This window comes from Lepidochelys kempii, chromosome 1, assembly GCF_965140265.1.
Source record: "Lepidochelys kempii isolate rLepKem1 chromosome 1, rLepKem1.hap2, whole genome shotgun sequence".
Lineage (NCBI taxonomy): Eukaryota > Metazoa > Chordata > Testudines > Cheloniidae > Lepidochelys > Lepidochelys kempii.
In genome coordinates, this window is record NC_133256.1 from 206,195,001 (window position 1) to 206,220,029 (window position 25,029).

The 25,029-nt window shown below is 43.0% G+C and overlaps 1 protein-coding gene across 2 annotated transcripts; it reads right to left on the reverse strand.

The window, feature by feature from the left end:
• Positions 1-1,416: 1,416 nt before the first annotated feature.
• On the reverse strand, positions 1,417-25,000 carry NAA50 (N-alpha-acetyltransferase 50, NatE catalytic subunit). Of its 2 annotated transcripts, none has more exons than XM_073310220.1 (5): positions 24,745-25,000; positions 11,744-11,877; positions 11,038-11,157; positions 9,511-9,577; positions 1,417-5,206 (listed from the first exon to the last, which is right to left on the reverse strand). In XM_073310220.1, exons 1-5 carry the CDS (start codon positions 24,750-24,752, stop codon positions 5,026-5,028), a joined length of 510 nt encoding a protein of 169 aa, XP_073166321.1. In that variant the 5' UTR covers positions 24,753-25,000; the 3' UTR covers positions 1,417-5,025. The 2 variants fall into 2 exon arrangements, with proteins under 2 accessions (XP_073166321.1, XP_073166315.1); XM_073310214.1 differs by having other exon boundaries at positions 11,744-11,880; positions 24,745-24,998.
• Positions 25,001-25,029: the final 29 nt, after the last annotated feature.

The window sequence follows — 25,029 nt, forward strand, 5'->3', positions numbered from 1 at the left end:
ATTGTCTTATTTCACTTCCCAGGGTAAGGTTACAGTGATGGATCAAGTCCAGCAACATGTTTGCCTCCTGCAGCATCTTAGATGATGATCCCTTCCACTGTGGTTTAAGATCAGAATATAGCCCAACTTTAAAAAAGAAAAGGTTTGGGGGATTTCCAGCTGCTTCTGGAGGTTAGGGAATTAAGTGTGGCCAAAATCCTTGTTATACACTCCTCCAGATTATAATTGATATTGCAATGGTGTCTGAATTGTGCTTGGCAATTTGCATGCACTGTTATATATTTATAATATAAAAATATGCTTTTTGGGGTAGCTGTTGAAGCAAAGGAGAGCAATAGTGGGAAAGAACTGTTGGAATGGAAAGAGCAAGTGAAAAAGGGCAGGAAGAAGGTCTGAGCAGGAAACATTTTTCCCATCCTGCAATATATATATTTTTTAATCTCAAAGTTCCCATCCCACATCAGGATGAAAAATTTTTTTTCAAAAACTTAAAAGTTTTTACAAACCAATAAATGGAAAAAATTGGTTCAGGTCAATTAGACCATTTCATTTTGATAATTTCAAAGCTTTGTTTCAATTTTTTCACTTTTGTCTTTAGCTTTTTTTTTGTGATTTTTTAAAATAAATTTCTAAACAAGTAGTTTTGAATCAAAACTTGAAATTTTTCATTTAGAAAATGTTGAAACAAGATCTTTTGATATGAAAAATGTTGAAAAAAGGTTTTGAAGTTTGGAAATTAGTTTTGTGCTAACAGTTTTAGTTGCATTGAATTGGCATTTTTCAGCAAAAAGTGTTTTGTCAAAACATTCCTGACCAGCTTTCTAGCAAATGACGCTATGAACAAGATGGGGCTGGGCAGCAGTGGGAACAGGATGAAAAGTGACCTTTTCTTTGATCCAAAACAGATTCACAGTGCTCTCTGCACCTTAAGACCACTTACTTCTACAGATACACACTACAGCTGCCTGCTTTTATAGCATTTCTCACAGGAAGCACGCTGTTTGTTCTTCAGGATCTGCAATGGCTGGCAATTATTTTCCAGAGACAGTTTAGTGGTTTTTAACCTACAAAGCCTAACGTGTTTTGTGTTGATGCCCCTCTCCTTGTGCAATACCACAGAAGTACATCAGCTAAAGTGTCCACAATTGCTCTGGTCCCACATAAGGCAGGGGATTTCAGTGAGTGGCCCTTGATTTTGGAAAAGTCACTTCCCTGATAGTCACTTACACACAGCAATCACCACACTGCCAGATCCATACCACAGTTCATGCTGCTCAACTTACTGAAGATCATCAGGAGAGGAAAGCTGCATGGTCTGTGAAAAACCTGAGTAAAACCCCACACCTGATTTCAGACAGACCAAGGATTGATGGAAACAAGGCTAAGTTGCAAGAAATGCACAAGACAAATCATGGATGACAACTCCAATAGTGCACGTTTATTCTGAACAGTATTTTTAAAAGTTTTACTTTCAAGAGTTTGAGAAAAACAAAACATGCTCCTGATGTACAAGGGCAATGATCTAGATTAAAAATGGACCATCTTATTTGTAAAGAATTTGATTACCCCAGTAATTTAAAAGTCATAACATTGAGGATGCATCTGTAAGCCGCACAGTGCACCGGCCCATTCAGACAAAGTCCTAATCAAGAGACAGGGGCAATCTTAGCCATATTCAGTACGAGGCAGTTGCAGATTCCGAAAAAACATCCAAGTCAGCACAAACATTACAAAACCGACTCTGTGCATAGCTGCTGAACCTGGATCACAGCACAGGGGAGGAGAATGTAACAGTGGGGGTTTTTGGTTCAAATTTACTAGACATCACAGGGCACCATCAAGAATTAACACAATATCACTTATTTGTTTTAGCTGTAACAGCATTGGCAGGTTTAACTATTAACTGCACCATGTAAACTCAGCCCATTTGTGTATACAAAAAAAATATTCCATCCCCCCAGACGAGGGACATCATTCTGGGTGCTTCTTTTCCCAGGCCCCTATATTATGGTTTCTGGTAGCGAATGTCTCTTTGTGGAGGACAGTATCTTCATGGTTCAACTAACGTATGACATAACCTATTGTAGAGAGGTTTAAAAGCAACTTGCATGTACACAGCCTAAATGTTGCCTGCAAGCTCTTCATCCAGAGCAGAAGTGCTGGTGATTATTTCATAGACACTCCTAACTTTTTAAATCGTTGTGCATATGCTGTTATTTTCAAGCTAATGGGAGGTCCTGCTGCAGTAACATTTGGAGTAATAGAAATTTACTGCAGACAAACTAATACTCAACACTATTCCAGTGTCTCCTACTGACAGCACTGAGGTAAGTTCTCCTCCCACACCCAACAGTCTGGGTACACTAATATTAACACAACCGTTTGGTAGCCAGAACTATTGCCCTTCTTCCCATGTATGGGGTGCAGCTTTTGAAGAGGTTTTAGATGAAACCTTTTGATGTGTGTGCTTAAGAGTACAAAAAAACCATTTTCCAAGACTAATAGTCTGAGAAAAGGAGCCTTGATTTCTAGTTTCTCTCCCTTCCACTTCCTATAAAATATTTAGTTAGAAGTTAGTGAGACCGGTTTGCTGTGGAATGGGAGTTCTAAGAATTTTTTTGAGGGATACATTCATAGAATGATGGCAGCCCAAAGCAAAAAGACAGAGACAACCAAGCAAGTCCAGACACCAGACTCGTTTATGCTTTTGAAACCTGCAGGAAAACTGCCTACAAACCACTGATTTATGGAAGCCTACAACAGCAAATCCTAAAAAGCTCACCCCTATACTTACCTCCCCAACCCAAACACTTACCACTTAATTCTAGAAGAATCAAGAGCACTTGGCTTGGCACAAAAAACAGCTATGGTCTGAACTATAGCTGTGCTGCATGAACATCCTCCAATGCATATTCTCTCCCCCCATTAACACCTTTTAGTCCTGTCTACAACTGTTCAAGAAAACTATGTTGGCATCTGAGGAACTAATTGTGCTTCAACACTAATCTTGCTAGAAAGGTGCTGAAACTGCCTCCATAATCAGTGTAGGCAGGGTCTAACTATGCTATAAAACTTTTACAAAACTAGGTAATCTGTGGCCAAGGAAACACTGTCAGCACTTTTCTAGCTAGAGTCCACCACAGGGTGATATGAACACAGTTCCCCTGGCCACTCTAGCAAGGCTTTTACAAAGCCAACGGGGAGTTCTACCACCAAGACTCAATTAGCATAAATCCAGAAACTGAAGTCAATGAGCAGCTACTCAGTTCAGGCTCATCAATGTATTCAAAAAGCTCTCATGGTGAATAGTGATAGTTTTGGGGTTGCCTGTTTTTGATACCAGGGATCTAGATTGCATAATATGAGGTGAGAGACATTTTTTCCTGCCTTAGTCTCACACCCCCAATGTCAAAATCCTTGGTTCCCAAGTCAGCCTCAGAGCAACAGCACCTGCTCACGAGATGTATACTGTTATGTGCACCATGGGTTGGAGGCTTTTGAAGCAGATGGGCTCAACAGGCAGCTGCATTTTTAAAAACACTTATGGCAAAGGAATGCAGTTTAATCTCAATCTAGGTGATGGGGCAGGAGGGTCAGTTTCAATTCAGTGCATTTCCCAGATGCTTGGAGTCTCCTCTTAGGTCAAGTTGGTATGTAACTGCTGACAACAGTGTGTACAAGGTAGCACTGAAATTCATGCAAATGAAGCATGAAAGGATGCAAAGCAGAGCTCAGTAAAAAGTTTACTGTAGTTTTTATGTTACAGTACTAGGAAGAAGCCAGTCAACCAGCCTATTTTCCAAATCCCAAAAGATGTTCCAGTCTGAGCTGTTTTCTCTGATGCTCCATGAAACACCCTTTCACAAGAGGAGAACTGCAACACTGGCAGGTGGGAGAAAAGTCTTCAGAGGAGTTCAAAGAGCAGTTCTTAATCCCTTCATACCCACAGATCATATAAACTCAGCAAGCCAAGCAGAGCCCAGGCCATTTCAGAGATCCCCTGCAAAGCTATTTGATTAGGGTCAGGACTCTGGTTTCCCTTCTCAGTCTCACTGCCTGGTTCCTCCACCTTTGCTCCAATCCCAGGTTTCTTTGTTACCGCAGGTTTGACAGTCCTAGCACCAAACTAACACTTGGACACAGGCACTTGCCTTAGAATTGAACTGGACATGATGATTACAGTCCCTTCTCCCATTCCAGTAGTCTGGATAAAATGAACTGCCCCTTATGGACAGCTGAGACCTGGAGAATTTCACTTGCTCTTAAAACAAGCACCTCACCTCAGGATACATGTTTTTGCAAGGCTCTTCTTGCTGACATCAGATTTAGCTCTTACCCTGGCAAGAGTCTGGTCGGAATTGGGTAGGATGAATGGTGATGGTAGCTGAAAAGGAAGAAACTAAAACTCACTCTGAATCCTTTTTTGGGTCAATCAAGGAATGTAGCACCAGCTGGGGTGATAACTTTCAGCACAGGCACAATAAATGTGCTGGTAAACCAGCCTGCTCTTCTCAGCAAGAGATGGAGAAAAAGTCAAACAAAAATATTTGGAAAGATTAAACATTTTGGGGGGCCTGGGGAAGAAGAGGGAAAAGAGAATTGCTAAAACAAAGTTCACGCATATTTCAGGGGCTGTAAAAAACAAACTGGTATTATAGAACTCAAAAAGGACAAGATAATGCTTTTTCTTTCAACACAGACTTTTTTAGGCCCTACCTTTCGGTGTGAAAGCAAGAGATAAAATCACTCTCTGAAGGAGACTGACTTCAGGAAAGCCTACCCAAGCCCTCCACACCTCAAACTAGGGAGATCTGTACACCTCTTCCTATCCTGTTGAACAGAAAGAGCTAAAAAACCCCAAACATGATTGAACAATCCTTGGGAAAAGCATTACATTTTGTTGGAGAGAGGGCAAGAAGAAAAAAAAAAAAGATGAAGGGAAGGGGGGAGAAAAAAAAATCAACAGGCCTCTCTTTCCTTATTTGGCGACAAGCAAGTGCAAGAAAGTGTTCATTGGGGTTTTGTTCAGTTGTCGGTCTTTTGCACATCTGCATTCTGGCCAAGACAAGGGGTTTTGAGGTTTTTCTGGAGGACATGAGCATCTGCTGGCTCTATCCTCTTGTAATAGTTTTTCTTCGTCTCAATGATCTCAAAGCCAAACTTTCTGTAGAAGTCGATAGCTGACTCGTTGCTGATCTGGACATGCCTAGGGCACACAGGAGGATAGAGAAAAAGACATCAGCATTTTCTGTAGTATAAAATGTAGCCTACATACCCAGGAATTGTATACCCAGGAATAGAGAGTAAGGGCTTGTCTACACTGGCAATTTACAGCACTGCAACTTTCTCGCTCAGGGGTGTGAACCCCCCCCCGAGCACAGCAAGTTTCAGCGCTGTAAAGCACCAGTGTAGACAGTGCCCCAGCGCTGGTAGCCGCGCCCCTCATGGAGGTGGTTTTCTTAGAGCGCTGGGAGAGCTCTCTCCCAGCTCTGTGTCGCGACCACACAGGCACGTTAAAGCGCTGCCGCAGCGCTTTAGCATTGCCAGTGTAGACTAGCCCTACGATGGAGGTGAGGGGGGGTAATGCGCTAGAGTTAGATGCCGTGGTCTAATAGAGCACAGAATTGAGAATTAGGAACTTCTGACATCTAATCCCGTGCTAACACAGATTTCCTTTGTGACTTTTAGCTAACCACCTCACCTCTCTGCCTCTATTTCCCCATCCGTAAAATAAACCTAACCCCTCTCGAGAGAGCTGTTGTGGGGATCAACTAGCTAGCATATGAAGTGCTTTGATTATATGAAGTGTTAAGTATTAACATTATCAGCTCAGTAGTTTCCACCTTGGCAGATATTTTGTGAAATATAACAATACAACCTAGTTTCACTGGAGACACTACTGCAGTTTGATTCTGTAAGTTCTTTCAGTAACACACTCTAAACACTACAGTAAAATCAGGCTTATCAATGACAATCATGTCATGAATTCTACCACAACAAAAGAGTGCTCTGATGGTATTAACACATGCCCTGACCCAACCCACACAGGCAAGACCAGACTGTTTAGATGTGGTTGGGGCTTTGTATTACAGCACCTTCCCTCCTATACAACAGTTTTTGTAGCATAGACAGATTCTGTGGGGTTTGGGAAACATTTCTCCCTCTTCTTTAGAGTTTTACAAAGCTTGGGAGAACAGAAACTCTTGGGGAGGTGGCGGATAATCCCCCTAAACAGCCTTTAATTTTCTATTCTAAACTGCTAGAGGACTTAAATTTCTGTCATGGGTCTTATAAAAAAAGATTTGTGTTTCGACTCCCGCTGGCTCAATAGTATCTGTTAAATAAATATTTTCAGAGTTGAACAGACACTCCAGATGCTTGTGATCTAGATGCTTTAGTACAGCATTTCCCAAATGGTGGGTCCTAGACCCACTAATGGGATGGTAGCAAGGTTCCAGATGCATTGCCACATTCAGGACGAGATTAACCCATCACAGGGCCCTGGCCTATGCAAACACACACTTCTCTCATCCTGGGGAAGAGGGGAGGTCTGGAGGTTTGGACAGTGAGCCAGACCTGAACTCACCTCGCAGCAGTGGCTCCAATCCTGAGGGGCTAGACCAACTCCCAGCTCCAGGATCTGTGAACCCATGCATCAGGTCACAATGCCTGGAGCAAAGCTCAGTGGGACAGGAGCACCAAACTGGAGTGAGTTTGTTCTCCAGCACTTTCCCGCCCTCACCCCAGGGCGTCCCTTCTGCAACTGGGCTGGGATTAGGGTTGCTGTGTCAGGGTGAAGGGTGCATCTGTGTAATAGTGGTTCGCAAAGACAGACAAAATGCATTTGGTGGGTTGCCTTAGTAAAAAGTTTGGGAATCACTGCTTTCACATATCAAGGTCCTAAATGACATGATGTGGAACCAATGGAACAAAAACAGAGTCCAGTCTCATCACCGGCAATGGTCAACATCTAAGAGGGCATTTCACACTTACGACATAAGGCCATGTTTTTGAACATTAGTTGCCTAAAGTTAGGGGCCTAAATTTGAAGATGCTGGCCCAAGTGTCAGCAAAACCAAGAATATGGCCACTCGTAACAGGTATTTGGTGTGCCCATCTTTGCCAGCTATTCATCTCCCATCCTAGAACAGTACTTTGGTAGGTGGAGAGACAGATTATGTAGGGCGCGCCACTCCCCCTTTTTTTTGGCAACAGCAGCAGATATTTCAGATTAGTCTTCCAACGTGCACATTACTGTAGCTTCTTAACTTGGAGACAGAAGGAAAACTAGTATTCATTAACAAATGTTTAACGATGGGCCTGATAGGCCACTACCTCTGAGGGGAGAGAGCAGGAAGCATTTTAGTTAGTTTGCAAACAAGCTCCACTGCAAGGCTTTTCCTATCAGTCACTACTAGCCAGAGTCAGCACAGTAAACTTTTGAGAATTCTCCCATTAGGGTCTTTGCTTCAGCTTCCTGCTAATGCAGTGCTGGGTGTGGGGACTGACCAATCCATCAGGAGATATTAGCTTGTTAAACATTCCACATACTAGGGTCCTCAGCAATCCTGGTGGAGGCTCAAGATTCAGTCAACTGCTCTGAAGTAGGATCAAAACCACATTTTCTAGTGATCTGGCGTTTTAATGTACATGTGTGGACTGGGTATCATTATAGACACTTACCACCTATGACATTTTAGTTTAATATAGGATTTATAGTATTACCTACTCTAAGGAGAGGAGATATCAGTGTGGTAAATGTTTGTTTATTTTTAAATGCTGCCCATTGTTTAATTGATCTTGCTGTTTGGCCATTAGCATGTAGTTACAGTGCTTTAAAATAGGGCTGTCAAGCGATTAAAAAAATTAATCGCAATTAATTGCATGATTAATCGCACTGTTAAACAATGACAGAATATCATTTATTTAAATATTTTTGGATATTTTCTACATTTCGAATACAAAGTGTACAGTGCTCACTTTATATTTATTTTGATTACATATATTTGCATTGTAAAAAACAAATAGTATTTTTCTATTCACCTAATACAAGTACTGTAGTGCAATCTCTTTATCATGAAAGTTGAACTCACAAATGTAGAATTATGTACAAAAAAACCCACATTCAAAAATTATTATTATGTCCCTTGATACTTCAACCACCATTCCAGAGGATGTGTGTCCATGCTGATGATGGGTTCTGCTCAGTAACGATCCAAAGCAGTGCAGACCAACCCGTGTTCATTTTCATCATCTGAGTCAGAGGCCACCAGCAGAAGGTTATTTTCTTTTTTGGTGGTTTGGGTTCTATAATTTCCACATCAGAGTGTTGCTCTTTTAAGACTTCTGAAAGCATGCTCCACACCTCGTCCCTCTCAGATTTTGGAAAGCACTTCAGATTCTTAAATCTTGGGTCAAGTGTTGTAGCTATCTTTGGAAATTTCACATTAGTATCTTCTTTGCATTTTGTCAGATTTGCAGTGAAAGTGTTCTTAAAATGAACAACATGTACTGGGTCATCATCCGAGACTGCTAGAACATGAAATATAAGGCAGAATGCAGGTAAAACAGGAGACATACAATTCTCCTCCCAGGAGTTCAGTCACAAATTTAATTAACGCTTTTTTTTTTTTAAACAAGCATCATTAGCATGGAAGCATGTCCTCTCGAATGGCGGTTGAAGTATCAAGGGATATATGAATCTTTAGCACAAATAAACATAAATATCTTGTGATGCCAGATACAACAGTGCCATGCAAATGCCTGTTCTCATTTTCAGGCGACACTGTCATTAAGAAGTGGGCAGCATTGTCTCCCGTAACTGTAAACAAACTTGTTTGTCTGAACAATTGGCTGAACAAGAAGTAGGACTGAGTGGACTTGTAGGCTCTAAAGTTTTAAATTGTTTTGTTTTTGAGTGCAGTTATATAAACAAAAAAACTACATTTGTAAGTTGCACTTTCATGATAAAGAGATTGTACTACAGTACTTGTATGCAGTGAATTGAAAAATACTGTTTCTTTTATCATTTTTCATGCAGTGAAAATATCTGTAGTCAAAAATAATATAAAGTGAGCAGTGTACACTTTGTATTCTGTGTTGTAATTGAAATCGATATATTTGAAAATATAGAAAAACATCCAAAAACGTTCAATACATTTAAATTGGTATTCTATTGTTTAACACTGCAATTAATAGTGACTAATTCTTTTAACTGCGATTAATTTTTTTGAGTTAATTGCATGAGTTAACTGTGATTAGTCGACATCCCTACTTTAAAATTCAGCACTACTTTTGAAGGAAACCTTTCAAAACTAGGGAAGCGTCTGCTACTGGGCAGTGCCTGGAACAAATCTAGAATTTGAGTGCTGAATGGCTGGGCAGTATTTATAAGATGGGACCAGTTTTGATCCATCATCCCACAGCAATTGAAACTGAAATATTGTACCCTCCTCACTCCCCTATGGAGCCTCTCCCAAGCCCAGGAGAGCAAGAATGTCATTTACTTACAAATAGATGTTGTCAAAAGTGCCATCTTTCTCACAGATGTTTAAGACGTGATTCAACATTTTAGTTCCTGCCAAGGAATAGAGAGAGACTTAATCACCCCACAAATGTGCAACCAAATCAGTTTAAAGTTTGCAGTCAGCTCTGTAACTGCTTAATTCCCTAAGCAGGGATATACTGCTCTTAGTGAGTTCATATGACATATTCATAGAGCAAGTGCTGAGAGCATTGCTATTGTACTCTGAAATTAGCATACTATACTGCACTTCATGTTTTAAGTGTTATTTGAGGCTGCTATGAACATTAAAATCTACACACTGGATATTTTAAACAGTAACTTAAAATTAAGTTGCCTAAATTCAAAGGCCTCAGGGAGGCTTAAAAATATCAATCACAAGGAGGACTCCCTGCAAAAGAAGATATTAAAAATAGGAGAAACCTCATGTCAGAAGACCAGGAAACATATTTAGAACAGAAAAGATTATTGAACATAATAGTTTGCTCTTCTGTAACACCTTTCATGAAAGATTTCAAATCATCTTACATATTTATGAATTAAGCCTCCCAACACCTTGTTATATATTTTCCCCATAGGTGAACAGATGCAGAGAGTTTAAGCAAATTAAATTTAAGGTTAATAGGCCTATCTTCCCTCCTTTGACTGTTCACAAAGTCTAATTCTTTATAATTTCTTTTAAGAAAATGCCTTAATGCTTTTAAAGTTAACAGAAAAAGCTTACAGCCTAGCAATGCTAATAAGCAACTCTACGTGGTACCAATGATTTGATTAGAGAACCTTCTTCAAAAGAAAACTTCCAGGGCCTCAAAGTGAGCAAAGAATGCGATTAAATTTAAGTAATAGCACTGACAGTATTAACAACATTACCTGACAAGCAGGTAACAAATAATTTAAATGAATAAAGCTCCGTTTTTGGCTTTTTGTCCCAGTGAAAGATTTTAATGGAAATAAAAGGCCTGTATTAATGTGAGAAGCCCATAGATCTGGGAGAAAAAGCTGAACCCCCCCCCGAAACTATATGCTATGATGTAGATAGAAAATAGCAGCTCTCCTCAAACAAGGAGAGTTAACTTATTGTGATGGAAAACTAAGATACATGGTGACTGGATGGAACATTGTCCAGTGGGTTATATTTCTACGTGTGCCACTGACTGGCTGTGAGACCCTAAGGCATATCATTTCCCCTCTCTTTGCTTCGGTATTTTTTATCTGTAAAATAGAATACCTACATCACAGGGAGGGTCTTAGGCTTGATATACAAAGAGCCCTTTGAAATCTTGAGTTAGAAAGCAGACTCACTTCCACAGGACAGGGAAAGCAGAGTTCACTATAAAACAAGTTCTTCTTTCCCACAGCTCCCTTCCTAAGACAGGAATCATCTTCTAATAAAGCATTAAGTTCTGCTGTATCAAAGGAACTGAAAGCTTTAGAAAAGCATTCAGAAGGCTGCCCAGCACTTTTTTTTTTTTTTTTTTTGGGGAAGATGCAGATCAAAATGCAGGTAGCCTTACCTATTCCTAGCCTTCGGTAGGGTGCCAGGCATCCAAGTGTCATGATGTAAAGTCTCTTCTGGTTCTGAGAGTGATCCACTCTGCAGCACACTGCACCCACTGCAATATCATTGAAATATGCTGCCAGGGAGGGAAACAGTCAAGTTTTGGTCATTTAGAAATCTCAAGTCTTATAAATATCCTATCCTTCATTTGTCTTCCTTCACTTCTCTTCTTTTTCCCCATAACCACTTTTTCCCTTTTTCTGGGGAACATGGATAATTATATTCTTCCCGAAAATACAATAAAACTTTTAGTCAAATAAGTCATATGGAGATATATCCAATTAACTTCTTCCACACTGCTCCAAGAAACATTCAGGTAAATGTTAAATCTTGGCTGACATTTTCTGGGTGATGTTTGCCCTGTGGTGCTCATGTCAAAGGATTTGATTAATCAGAAGTCCAGCCAATGAACCACGTGGGAAAAAGGGGTAAGATTCCACATACATCTTCCTGTGCTTCCCCTGGTAATGAACAGAACATCTACTCCCAATAAAGACAGACCCTATTTAGACTGCAAGTTCTTTAGGGTAAGGACTATGCCTCATACAGAGCTAAGCATATTTTCACTGCTTAACAGAACAGGAGGAGCTAGTGTCACAAATACCAAGAACAGAAGAGAGTAATACTTCCACCCACCCCCAAACTACGGACAAAAACTGTACCTAATTTAGCTAGCTCGCCAACCTCCAGCACATCCTTGTAGAACTTGTCATTGTAGCTGACAGGAAAAATGACCTGATTTAACCTCTTCAGCTGCTTAATGTTGTGTGGCGTCACATCTCCCAGCTCGATCCGGCTACTGGAACAAATCAAAACATGCTTAACACGTCTACAAACCCACAATTTATAAGTATATCAAATATTTAAAACCAGGTATTTTATTTATACCTAGAGGGCTAGTTAGCTGAACAACCAATTGAATAGCTACCTGAATCATTGGTGTGGGGTCAACACGCACACACAGCTCCTACTCCCTCTTTTGCGGGCAGCTGCTTTAATACCAAGAAAAAGTCCCAATCAGTACCATAAATTCAGAAGATGCTAAAGGTCTTGAAATGGTTACACAAGGCTGGCTCTCCACAAAATACTGTGTCTGTGTGTGTGTGTGGTTGTGCCAGCATTGGAGAAAGAAAGCAAAAAGAGAACATGACAAGAAAATGTCAGAATCACCCTGTGAGCCAAGTGGCACTAGTTTCCAAACCTTCCCCTTAAATTTTTACCACAGATTCACTAAGATTGCCTCTGTGCCAGCCTCATGCGTGCCTCTCTCCATCTGTTCAATGTACAGAATAAGCTCCTTAGCCAAGTCCAACTACTAACAAGACAGTCCTGAATTTGTGCTGATTTTCAACAAAATCAGGGGATGAACCTAAGAGAAGTCAAATTACCTAAGAAAGGCAGGTCCTCCCTAAACTTCCTTCCCAGAGAGTCCTGGAGGCTGCACAAAATATTGCCACGAGCACTTGAGCTAGATCTGTTTTAATATGCTGGTGAACTACTGCTTGGGGGGAAAAGGTCACAGATTACAGTCATCAAAGTCACTGTTCCTGTTAAATATGACAGGAGCAGAACTGGGACTGTAATCTACAACTTTTGAAATACCATTATGATGAACAATACTGAGGAAAAATAACATGCCCTTTCATAAATCCAGAATACAGACTCCTGGTAGGAACATGATGCATCCAGGACAGCAATGTGTGGGGATATCAACTGTATACACCATCCCTGCCAATTTCTCTCCAAGCTATGGAGGGGGACTTAAAAGAATGCTCTAACAGCTTTAGCAAGGACTTGCATAATGAAAAAAAAAAAAACAACCTTGTTCCAAGTGGACAGCTCTATATACACAGGCAGCTGCCAGCTCATTGTGTGTTATGACTGAGGAGCAAGCATGGATGATTCCAGATTAGTCTACGGCCTCAATTTTATTGACTAACGTATAGACAACTAGAATTTTCTTCTGCTCAAGAGACACCATTAGCGTTTTGTTTTGTTTTACACTCTATAACAATTCTGTTTTCAGGAAGACCATTTTACAAAGACATATGCAGGCTGGCAAGGTTTGAGGTAAGTACACTTCTCTAGAATTATTTTGATTTCCTGCACTTTTTTTCCTAACAGCAAGAGCTGTTCACACGGGTTAGTGTCTTTAGAAGAAAAAAAAAAAAAAGTATAGATGACATATGCAGAACACTGTAAAACAAGTATGACCTCTGCTGAACTAGGCACCCTGCTGTCTTCAAGTACTGCCCCAAACATGCGGGATACAGTTTAGCTCTGTTTTATTAAGAGATCAACTTCTTTAAGCAAACAATTTTTTAGTCTCTTGATTAACTACTGACAAGTTCAACTGTATTTAATCACTTTAGGTACAATATACATCTTAATTAACTATCAAGTCAACTACCACCAGCAATGAAGGAAGTTAGGTTTTTGTTTTCTAAACATAGTGTTATAGCCTGAGAGAGCTACTACAGATCTTAGGGCCACAGTATAGAACCCCCAGTATGTACTTTAAGAAGTGTACACAGCCCAAACACACACTTTATAAAGTGTGCATTATTTCTGTACAGCTACTGAAGCATTCACAAGGTCTGCAAGGCTATTTCATTCATAGATTCTAAGGCTTAGATGACGATAATGATCCTTCCGAGTTTGATCTCCTGCATAACAAAAGCCATAGTTTTCTCCTAGTGATTCCTGCATTGAGCCCAAAAACTTGTGGCTAAGCTACTAGAGCATATCTTACCTTTTAAAAAGCCATACAGTCTTGATTTAAAGACTCAAGGGATAGAGAATTTACTGCATCCCTTGGCAATATGTTCCAATGGTTAATTACTCTCACTGTTAAAAAATATTGCATCTTATTTCCAATTTGAACTTTGCTGACTTCAACTTTCAGCCACTAGATCTTATCATATCTTTGCCTGCTAGATTAAAGAGCTTTCAGGTATAGAATCACAGAATATCAGGGTTGGAAGGGACCTCAGGAGGTCATCTAGTCCAACCCCCTGCTTAAAGCAAGACCAATCCCCAATTTTTGCCCAGATCCCTAAATGGCCCCCTCAACGATTGAACTCACAACCCTGGGTTTAGCAGGCTGATGCTCAAACCACTGAGCTATCCCTCCCCCTGTATCAGATAGAAGATACGGGAGGTATCTTCTCCTTCTGTAGATAATTATAGACAGATCCAGCCCCCTCTTAACCTTTCCTTTGGTAAACTAAATAAGTTAACCTTGGTTAGTCTCATTGTAAGGTGTGTTTTCCAGACCATTAATCATTCTTGTAGCTTGTTGCTGAACCCTCTCCAGTTTTTCTATTTCCCTTTTAGAGTATGACACCGGCACTGCATGCAATATTCCAGTAATGACCTCACCAATGCCATGTACACAGCTAATATCACCCTACTTCTATTTTATAGTTTATTTTAATACATCTGAGTGTATTAAAAGCAGAAATGGCTGGGAACCAAGTGGCCCTGTTGAGCTATTCCACAAAGTACCCATTTTTCTTGTCACCCTCACAGTTTTTGCCATTCCCTCTGTGTCACCGCTATCTCTTTTGCCTTAGGCTACTCTGAGCATGTCTACATTAAGGATTTTGGCACTACTGCATCAGTGCAACCTCTCTCCTTTTCCTCAGCGTAATTGCACCAATGTAAAGCAAGGCTTGAACCAACATGACTTACCCTGGGGCAAGCAGTGATGTTGCAAGCCCCTCTTTTCACTGCTGCAAAAAATATCTAACATGCCATTGGTATAGGGTCTCATCTAAACATTCACTCAGCGCTCTAGACCCTGTCTACATGGTTCTTCTAAAATCCACACGCTTGCAAATGGTCCTTTAAAATGCATCAAACCCAGTTCTTGATAGCAGGTGTAACTGGATTTCATCTCGAAAAGTCAGTGCCAACGAGAAGAGAGAGGACCAGATACAATGCCACAGAGGAATCTTTTGTTGAAAGCATATTTTCAGTATATACCACTACATGATTGTCATCATATAAATTAGACCCCAAAAATCTTCATGAGCTGAAGGAGAGCTTGGCCCTCCATTCCTCACCACACAGGCCTCCCTCTCCAAATGCTCCTCCAGTTTGCACAGGACTTCAAAGCTCAACCTGGCCCAAATCTGCTCTTCGGAGCACCTGCGTGGACAATATCTAATGTCCACAACAGGCCTTAAAGATCTGAGAATCACATGAACTGCATTAGCTCTGAAGAACTGTGGACAAAGAAAAATAGATTCATTTTGTCTAGGGAGAGATGGGACAGCATAAGTACATGGAAAACAGGGACCATTCAGCGCATACATGCTGAAGCTCACTATCTGCAAGAGTCACTCTGTACAGACAGACAGTTTTCCGTCTTCAAATCTAAGGACTTGTAAAGTTGCCCTAGACCAAACATATCTCGGACACAGCATATATATTTGGCCATGCTTTTCTCTTCATTTGCATCAGTGACAACACAAGTATAGCGTTTGAAAAAAAATGTTAGTAATGAACGTGTATTCTTTTGTTATTTGCTAAAAACTATTCTATGCCCAAGGTATTAATGAAAACTGTTTACTTTTTCTATTTAGTATATCCTGAGGAGGCCATCTCTGTGCATTCCACTCTGTATGTAATTTGTTGCAGAATTTCTATCCCTTATGGTGGTGAAGAAAACTTTAAAGACAACTTCAGGGTACTCCCGCATTACAAGTGCTACAGTGGTACAGCTGTAGCACTGTAGCTAAGCCACTCTAGCATAGACACATACTACTGCAATGGAAGGGATTTTTCCATGGCTGTAGTAAATCCACCCCTTTGAGAGGCAGTAAATAGGTCAACAGACTAATTCTTCTGTCAACCTAATTATGTCTACAGTGGGGGTTAGGACAACCTAACTACATAGCACAAGGCAAGAAATTTTTCACAGCCCTGAACAATATAGCTAGGTTGACCTAAGTTTTAGGTGTAGACCAGACTCTAGTGCAGATCTCTAGATCACGATTGACTGGTCAATCCTGGAGCCTCTAACAATCAATTGTGATCTCCAGCCCCTAAAAGGCTCCCTGCCTGCCCTATGCCGCTCCCAGAAGCGGCCAGCACCCCCCTGCAGCCCCTGGCAGGGTGGGGCAGGTGTCTCCGCACGCTGCTCCTCCTACAAGCACTGCCCCTGCAGCTCCCATTGGCCAGGAACAGGAAAGTGTGGCCAATGGGAGCTGCAGGGGCGGTGCTTGCAGGCATGAGCAGTGTGTGGAGTCACAAGCCGCCCTCCCCCCCCCGCGGCCACAGGAGCATGCTGGCCGCTTGCCTTAGCCCTGCTGTGCCACCAACCAGGAGCCGCCCAACGTAAGTGCCACCCAGTAGGAGCCCACATCCCAAGCCCCCTCCCAGAGCCAGCAACCTGCACTCCCTTCTACACCCAATACTCTGTCCCACCCCGGAGCCCACTCCTGCACTCAAACTCCCTCCCAGAGCTTGCACCCCTCACCCCCTCCTTCACCAGGCTCAGCCCGGAGCCCGCTCCCACACTCCGAACCCCTCTGCCCCAGCCCACAGCCCGCACCCCTTCCCGAAACCCAACCCCCTGCCCTATGAAAGTGAGTGAGGGTGGGGGAGAGTGAGCGATGGGGGGTTGGGGGGTGGAGTGGACGGGGCCGATCCTGGTTTGCACTTAAATTCAAAAAGTCATCTTGTGCGTAAAAAGGTTGGAGACCACTGTTAGTGTAACAGATGCAGTCATAGATACTCGAGTCTTCAGACAGCCTGAAACAATCAACTATATGAAATGTCCCTATCTTAATGGAGCATTAACACTGAAACCGACAACATTATTTCACTAATTTTAGCAGAAACATCCACCTAATGTCCTCATCCCATAATCTCAAACTACTGACAACTGTATAGGTGACAGAGGAGTCCCATTTGTCCCTCACCCGGATGCCAAAATTTCTTGCTCTGACACCCCACTCCCAAATTTCTACCACAACTCCCAAAAGTTGTGTTTTTAATACAAAATTCTGCAGCCCGTTAAACTTGTCAACATAAAATAGAATTTAATACCAAATTAAAGCAAAGGGTCAGGATTGTACTGTTTTTTACTAAGTTAGATAATACAATCTCCACTGACCATTTAAATGACGCTGACAAAGAATTTCCAGTGTGTAGTATGTGTGTGTGTGTACAATGTGATGAAATTCAATGGGCCTCACTACAGAGTTTAGGGCAAGTGTGTCAACATACATGCAACTTCAAGTCTGGTGGAATTTGAGTCCATTGGACAAAAATACTACACCATTCTTCTTCTTCAACACTTCACTAAGTGATTTTTAAAAAAAAAATCTCAAACTGCAAAAGTGTTTAATTTACTTTAATGTCCAAAAAAGTCTACTTCATGTTTTCAAAAAGTCAAGCTCAATGTCCAGAGTTAAGTTACAAGGATGTCTGAGGAACCTTGTCTTACGATTAGAAGTCTAGTAGCAAGTGGAACTCCAGAGAAACTTTGGTCTTTCCATACTATATGGCACTTTTCATCCCACAAACATTATGTAAAGGAATCACTTAACTACTGAAGGGCACCCATGACTTCTGGGGTATAATGCAGCTGCTGACAATGCACAGAAACACTACACAAATTTAAGAAAGGAAACAAAGAACGATTCTACATCAAATTGAAATGGAAGTAGGAATTTAGTGAGGTGCTTATTGCTACTGAAACTGGAAGCCTGCCCAGAACACTGGCATTAACACGTCCACTGTCACTGCTCTACAATCTTTCCAGTGCTTGCCAAACACAAGCCTGCTTCCCCCGAGATCTAATTACAACTCATTGTGGTATGGGTTGAAAACCATACATAGGGGAGCGCAGAGTTGGTGTTACTGTGCAAACTGTAGATTTGAAGTTGGTAGGTAAATAACCTATTTGGCCCTGGTGGAACTGACAAGTCCCACTCACTTCACTGGCAGCAGCATCTGCTTACACCAGGGCAGAATGTGTCCCCTTGATGGTGTACTCAAAGGAAGCAATGCTGTACCAAAAAGAAAAGGAGTACTTGTGGCACCTTAGAGACTAACCAATTTATTTGAGCATAAGCTTTCGTGAGCTACAGCTCACTTCATCGGATGCATACTATGGAAACTGCAGAAGACATTATATACATAGAGACCATGAAACAATACCTCCTCCCACCCCACTCTCCTGCTGGTATCCTTATCTAAAGTGATCACTCTCCTTACAATGTGTATGATTGGAAATGGCCCAACTTGATTATCATGCACATTGTAGGGAGAGTGGTCACTTTGGATGAACTATTACCAGCAGGAGAGTGAGTTTGTGTGTGTATGGGGGTGGGGGGTGAGAAAACCGGGATTTGTGCTGGAAATGGCCCACCTTGATTTTCATACACATTGTAAGGAGAGTGATCACTTTAGATAAGCTATTACCAGCAGGAGAGTGGGGTGGGAGGAGGTATTGTTTTATGGTCTCTGTGTATATAATAAAAAGAAAAGGAGTACTTGTGGCACCTTAGAGACTAACCAATTTATTAGAGCATAAGCTTTCGTGAGCTACAGCTCACTTCATCAGATGCATCAGATGCATGCTGTAGCTCACGAAAGCTTATGCTCCAATAAATTGGTTAGTCTCTAAGGTGCCACAAGTACTCCTTTTCTTTTTGCGAATACAGACTAACACGGCTGTTACTCTGAACGCTGTACCAGTTTACAGTTCAAAAGGAATTCAAATTATTTCCCAGAAACATTGATCATGATGAGAAGCTTCAGTGACAATCAATATTCAGAGCTTTCAAAACCAGTTAGAACCCACTATAAAGAGGAGAAAGGGAAATTTCAAGTTTTTTTTTTAAAATGTTACAAGAATCTCAGCCCCATTCAACCATAAAGCTAGGATCGATGCTCTGAGAACGACAGCTAGGATCGATGCTCTGAGATCGATCCACTGGCGGTCAATTTAGCGGGTCTAGTGAAGACCCACCAAATCGACAGCAGATTGCTCCCCAGTCAACCCCTGTACTCTACCCCCAACGAGAAGAGTAAGGTAAGTCGGCAGGAGAGTGTCTCCCGTCGACCCCCCGCAGTGCAGACCCCGTGGTAACTCGACCTAAAGAACGTGGACTTCAGCTATGTTATTTATGTAGCTGGAGTTGTGTAGCCTAGTTCAACTTACCACCGTAGTATAGACATAGCCTAAGTAATGCAAGTCCCTTTCTAAAGGGATGTACCTGACTGAAACAGATCTCTGTGTAACTGATAGCAGAGCTCAGATTTATCTAAAGCAGCTGGTGTTCTAAATTTAGCAGAACAGAATCTCCAACTCACAAATTTTACTGGAGGTATCAAGGAACAGTCAAAGTAAGCTGGGGGAGAAAAAAATTTAACACAACAAATTGAGGACTCAGGAGAGGGTTTGCTGCCCAGTATACAGCAAGCTAACTTTATTGCTTCTGTTTTGGCTTGCAAGTTAAAACAGAAGTCAAGACAGGATAATGCACTCCCATAAATTAAAACTGAAACAGAGCTATGAATGATCTGCAAAGCATAGCTTTGCTTAGAATCTCCTCCAAAGCCAGAAGAGCCTCTAGTTTTCTTAAACAGATTGGCTTTCTTGCTAGGCACACAGGTTACTCAGGGTTCAGGGGCATGTCAGTTTGTTTTCAACTATCCCTTAAAGACCTGTGGGTTGCACACCTACTCTGCTTCCCTGCAGCATTTTTCAAATGCAGCCAACTGTGGGGGAATTGGGGGGTGCAAAGCAGCAGCCCCTCCCGCAGGGCTGCCAACAGGAGTTGGGCCGTGCCCTCCTCTGGAGCCAAAAATGCTGGAGCAGGCAGCTAGCGTGAGTTTCCCCACCTTTCCGGGGATGGTGGGGGTTCGGGCTCTGGACATGCTGCCTCCAACTGTGGGGCCCTGGCTGCTTGGCAGCAGGTGCCAGCCCCAGCCGCCCATCCATCCCATTGCCCCTGCTGCCTCCCTACCCACCTCCCCATATTTGGCTTAAATTTGTCCCCTGGCTTGCCAGGGCTAAGTAAATGTGTGTTTCTCATGTTGCTTCTGATGCAGCCTGTAGTGTGCTGTATCAAATGTAGCTGTTGTGTGATGGTCACATTCTACCCACGGTACATGAAAGCGTAGGATTACCAGATCTAGGTCCTCAGTTCAGGACTCACTTTCCTAGCCAACTGAAGAACAAGGACATTCCTGTATTATTGTGGCAGTCTACCTGTCCAGGCACAGCGAAGAGTCCAACGTGAGCACAAGGCTTCACAAACTTGATCTACAGTTTGATATCCTCAGGCATTAGGGCTTTACATGTTTCCTCAATACCTACTCATCTGAGGTCTAAGCCTAGCCATAGCTATTCATCATGTGCTCTTCAGGGGTTTCATGCATATTACCACCACTTCTCTGGCCTATATTCAATGTTCCCAACTGTAGTCTCACCTCTATAAGTCCACAGAGAGCCAGCTGCCTCTGGAAGAGCTCATCTGCAAGGCTTCCAAGTTTCAAAGCTTTTTGGGGGAATAGGGGGTGGAAAAGACCGTTGATTACTATGCATATGTGTAGTATCTAGCATAGTAGGGTCCCGATTTCAGTTGGGTCCCCTGGACCAGTGTTTCTCAACCTTTTTGATTCCAGGGACTAGTTTTCTGCCTTCCTGAACTGTGTCAAGGAGATTTTAGGGACCGGCGTTGGTCCATGAACCGGTTATTGAGAAACACCGCCCTGGATAATACCATGACATCTGAATCAACCTGTAGAGTCCTTAAGGCCACAGATAGAGCTTCTGAGAAACTGCTTTTCTGTTTTTCATTCCTCTTTGAAGTCTGCCTTTTGGCTAGACCCCTCCTGCCTCAGCAGGTGGTATAACTTTATTTTCTGACACATTACAAATCCCACAGAAATGTTAATCAGCAAGTTGTAACTTGAGCTCTTGCAAGTCAGTGAGAACCTCCCTTTGTACAGTCCTTGCTTGGAGGCAGCAATGTAAAAACTTTAACAAAACAGTGTAACAGAATGTGATATAGAGACAGGGATGCTATTCGCAACTGCTTTGCATGCAAACAGTGAGGTCAACAGGGGGCGGAGTTCAAGTTCCTCTCACTAAAGTCCCCCCCACAACTAATCAGAGCCAATATTTTTAATTAAAAAAAATATGAAAACTGGATTTATGGCAAAAATAAGAGAAGCAAAAGTGGATCTCCATGGACCATCAATTTCACAAGCTGCAAAGTGAACAAACATGAAAAAGTTTTGCAGATAACCTTTACATTGGATAAACTTAGTGAGTAAGGCCTGGTCTACACTACAGGATTAATTCGACATAAGCTGCCTTGCCTTGACCTAGCTGTGGAAGTGTCTTCACTTAAATTTGGCTCCAGCTGACATAAGTGCCTCTCTACGCTGCTTTTGTAACACCGCCTTCCAAAGCAGCATAGAGTCACGGTCAACGTAATTAGGTTGACGCAGTGTTAGTGCAGAGATTCATTGCTTACATCGACTGTTATTGGCTTTCACGAGCCACCCCACCATGACAGTACAATCGATTCAAGCACTAATGGAGAGAATGTGCACCGCTGACACAAGGAGTCAAGTGTGCACACACACAAGCGATTTAATAACTGCAATAGCTGTATGTTGATGTTAAGTTAGGTTGATGTAATTTTGTAGTGTAGACATGGCTTAAGTCATGAAAAAACGGGGAAGGTGTAGAAGATGAGAGAAAAGCAAATGTGATCATGATCTTCAGAAAAACAAATGAGATCCTGATAATTACCCTTCCGAAAGTCTAATGTTTAACCTCTCGTAAAACAGAACAAATCAGAGAAAACTGTTTTTCACAGCTAGATGATTTCACATCCTCCTTGAAAGAAACCACAGCTCTTCTCCATCTTATGCAATATCTGTCAGTAACAGGGATCTTTCTGCTAGAACTTCCAGCATTAGAAAGTCCAACGGACAGGAGTTTTAAAAATGGGAAGAGGCTCCCTCCAGTAGCATAGGTCTCCTTAGAAGAGAATGATGGGAACTTCTGCGAGCACCAGCAGTGGAGGACTTGTTCAGAAGCTTACAGTTCGGCTCACTTGCTGGAATCCAAGGAGCCACAGCAGCTGCCAGCAGAGGTCCCTTAACTTCTCATTGATTTCTCCTTGCTCTCAGCAGAGGGGGTTCTGGGCCTATGCAGATTCTATGGCCACACTAAATGATATGGTAGATTCAACATAGAACGTGAAGCAACTGCACACGCAGCTTCACTGCTGCATGTTCTTCTAAATTCAGAGAGATTGGAGAGAAGAGCCATAAACCACATACACTGTGCCACTGCCTCCTTAGATTTGAAGGGTCACAGAACATTAGAGGACTATGAATGGCTTCTTCCAGAACTGACCTGAATGGAGCAGGATTGGGGACATAAAATTGAGTATTAAATTGTTATGAGGGGGTGGTAGTGGGGTGTTGTACTTGTATGGGAGCCCCAAACTCAGAAGCCACTGAAAGCCAAGAGTACACAGAACACGACAGAGCTGCACTAGAGGGATATATAACTATATCCTGCCAAGAGACCCCAGTCTGGTCTGCCCTGACATGCATAGACATACAAGTATCATATCCAGGCCCAAATAGCTCCTCTGTCTGATTCACAATCAACATGGAGTCAGAGGAGAGCCAAGCTGTAGAAATCTGCAAGATGGGTTACAAAGAGAAGAAAAAGACAAAATTCTAGCTCCAGCAACAAAGGAGCGGACCTAACTTAATAACTATGCCAACTGCTGGCTCACCTTTGCTGATCAATTCTATTGCCCTTCCCTACACCAAATAAGGTAACTCTGACTAGCTCCAAGGGAGTGGGAAAAGAGAAAGGAATCCATCACTCCTGTTGGGCAATCTTTTATTCGTATGCAATTCTATGGAACCATTCCACATTGTTACCTGATGTCTAAGTTTTGGAGCCTGTTTTTTATCTCTCAGCTTCACTGACTCAGTCCCCGAAAACCATTTAAGGTGTTTGAAACTAGTCATGAAAATGAGAGATAACCAAGTTTTTATCATCAAGCAGCCTTGGTTTGTGACCTCATCCCAACTGCTAACAAGTTAATAACAAATAGAAAGTGGTTTAAAAACCTAAGAACTTCAGCTATCATTCACCCTGCCTTAAGCTGCCAAACTGGAATAGTAATATCGGACACTTATAAAACACTTTCCAAACAGTAATTATTTCCAACACCACCTCTGGAAGACAGCTTAGGAACACCCTTATTTTATAGAAAGAGAAATTGAGACACTAGACATAAACAGGTCATCAAATCTGGGAACAGAACCTTGGTCTCATGACTTCCAGTCCTGTGTTCAAAGCACTAGACCATGTTACCTCTGTTTAGCAGTGGAATCAGTGTGTCATTTACCACATTTGAAATCCCTATCCTACATTTTCACAAGACAACCAGAAAGGGAGGGAGACCCCAAACAGATTACACTGCAGAAATCATTGTTAGCTACAAAACATAGCTCTTTCTCATCCATCCATGTCCTGCAACCTCAAAGAGATGTCAATAGAATTTAAAGGCTACATCAAAGCAAATACTCATGGAAATTACACCATCCTTTCAAACCTCCCTATAAAGCAGTCACACAAAATTCTACCTGGCCTGGGGAGGCAACATTTTAAGATAAAACATTATTTCCAATGCTGTTCAATCCAGAACTTTGCTGAGTGACTTCCAGCTACCAATTTGATGACACTAGTTATATCTTCTTTATTATCTTCTTTATTATTATCGTGAAGGGAGGCTAAGGAGATTGTACGCGAAAACCAATTTGTTTTTATATCAATTTGGCAAGATAACTTCACAGGAAAGACCTCTGCACAAAATGATAATCTGCATTTCCCAACAGCGGAATGGAACGCACCAGCTTTTCCACCCAGTATTTCTGTAGTACAGCAGATAAGGTGAGACAAGGACTAGGAGAGCCGCTTTTGTCGTGCAGGTGGGGTACTTTCGAAGGGCAACGTGCTGTGAGCTTCTTGTAGATAAACATCAGTGTTTACCAGACAGACCCTTAATGGGTTTTACTTTAACACTAAGCACCGACTGCAACTCAATAGCTGAGTTTTCTCTAGCCCGTTCCACACACAAGGTAGCCACACGACAACCAACAATCCAAGAGCCCGGCCCAGCAGCACGCCCCAGGGGCCGGGCACAGACAGCCGGGGGCTGCCCGGCTGAATGGAGGGCCCCAGGCGGGACTTGGCCGGGAAGCGGCGGGGCACGGCGAGGGGCGGACAAGGCGCGTGGGGCGGCTGGAGAGCGGTTAACGTCTCGGTGTTCGCGCAGCTTCGCTGGGGAGCGGCGGAGGCGGCCCAGGAGTAGCGCTGGCCCCCGCCCCGGGAGGATCACGCCACCAGTCCCGGCAGCCCGCGCAGACTCCGGGGCCGGGTAGGACCAGGCGGCTTCCCCCACTGATCCCGCGGCGCCTGGGGCTCCCCCGCTGGCCAGGGCCGAGGCAGGGCCAGCCGCCGCCAGCCGGGGATGCCGGGCGGGAGCTCGGCAGCGGCACGGAGCCGGGCACGGGGAGGCCCCGGTCACAGCGAGGCCGGGCCGCGCCAGGCCCCCCCCAGGCTCAGGGCCGGGCTGGAGCTCGGGGCCGCACTCACCCCTTCATGGTGCGGCCTGGCGGGGCCGGGATCCGCGCTCAGTGCGTGCGGGGCCCGACGATGCGGCTCCGGCCTCCTCCTCCTCCTCCTCCTCCTCGGCGCTGGCGGTTCGCCCTGCAGCTCCCCCTCCACATGGGCCTCGGGCCGCCCGTCCGCTGCGCTCCGCCCCACCCCGCCGACGTGACCCCTCACCTCGCTGCGGCGTGACTGGGCCGGCGCTATGCGGCGGCGCCACCCACGTGACCTCTCCCGTGGCCACTTCGCGGGAAGGGCCTTGTCCTGTCA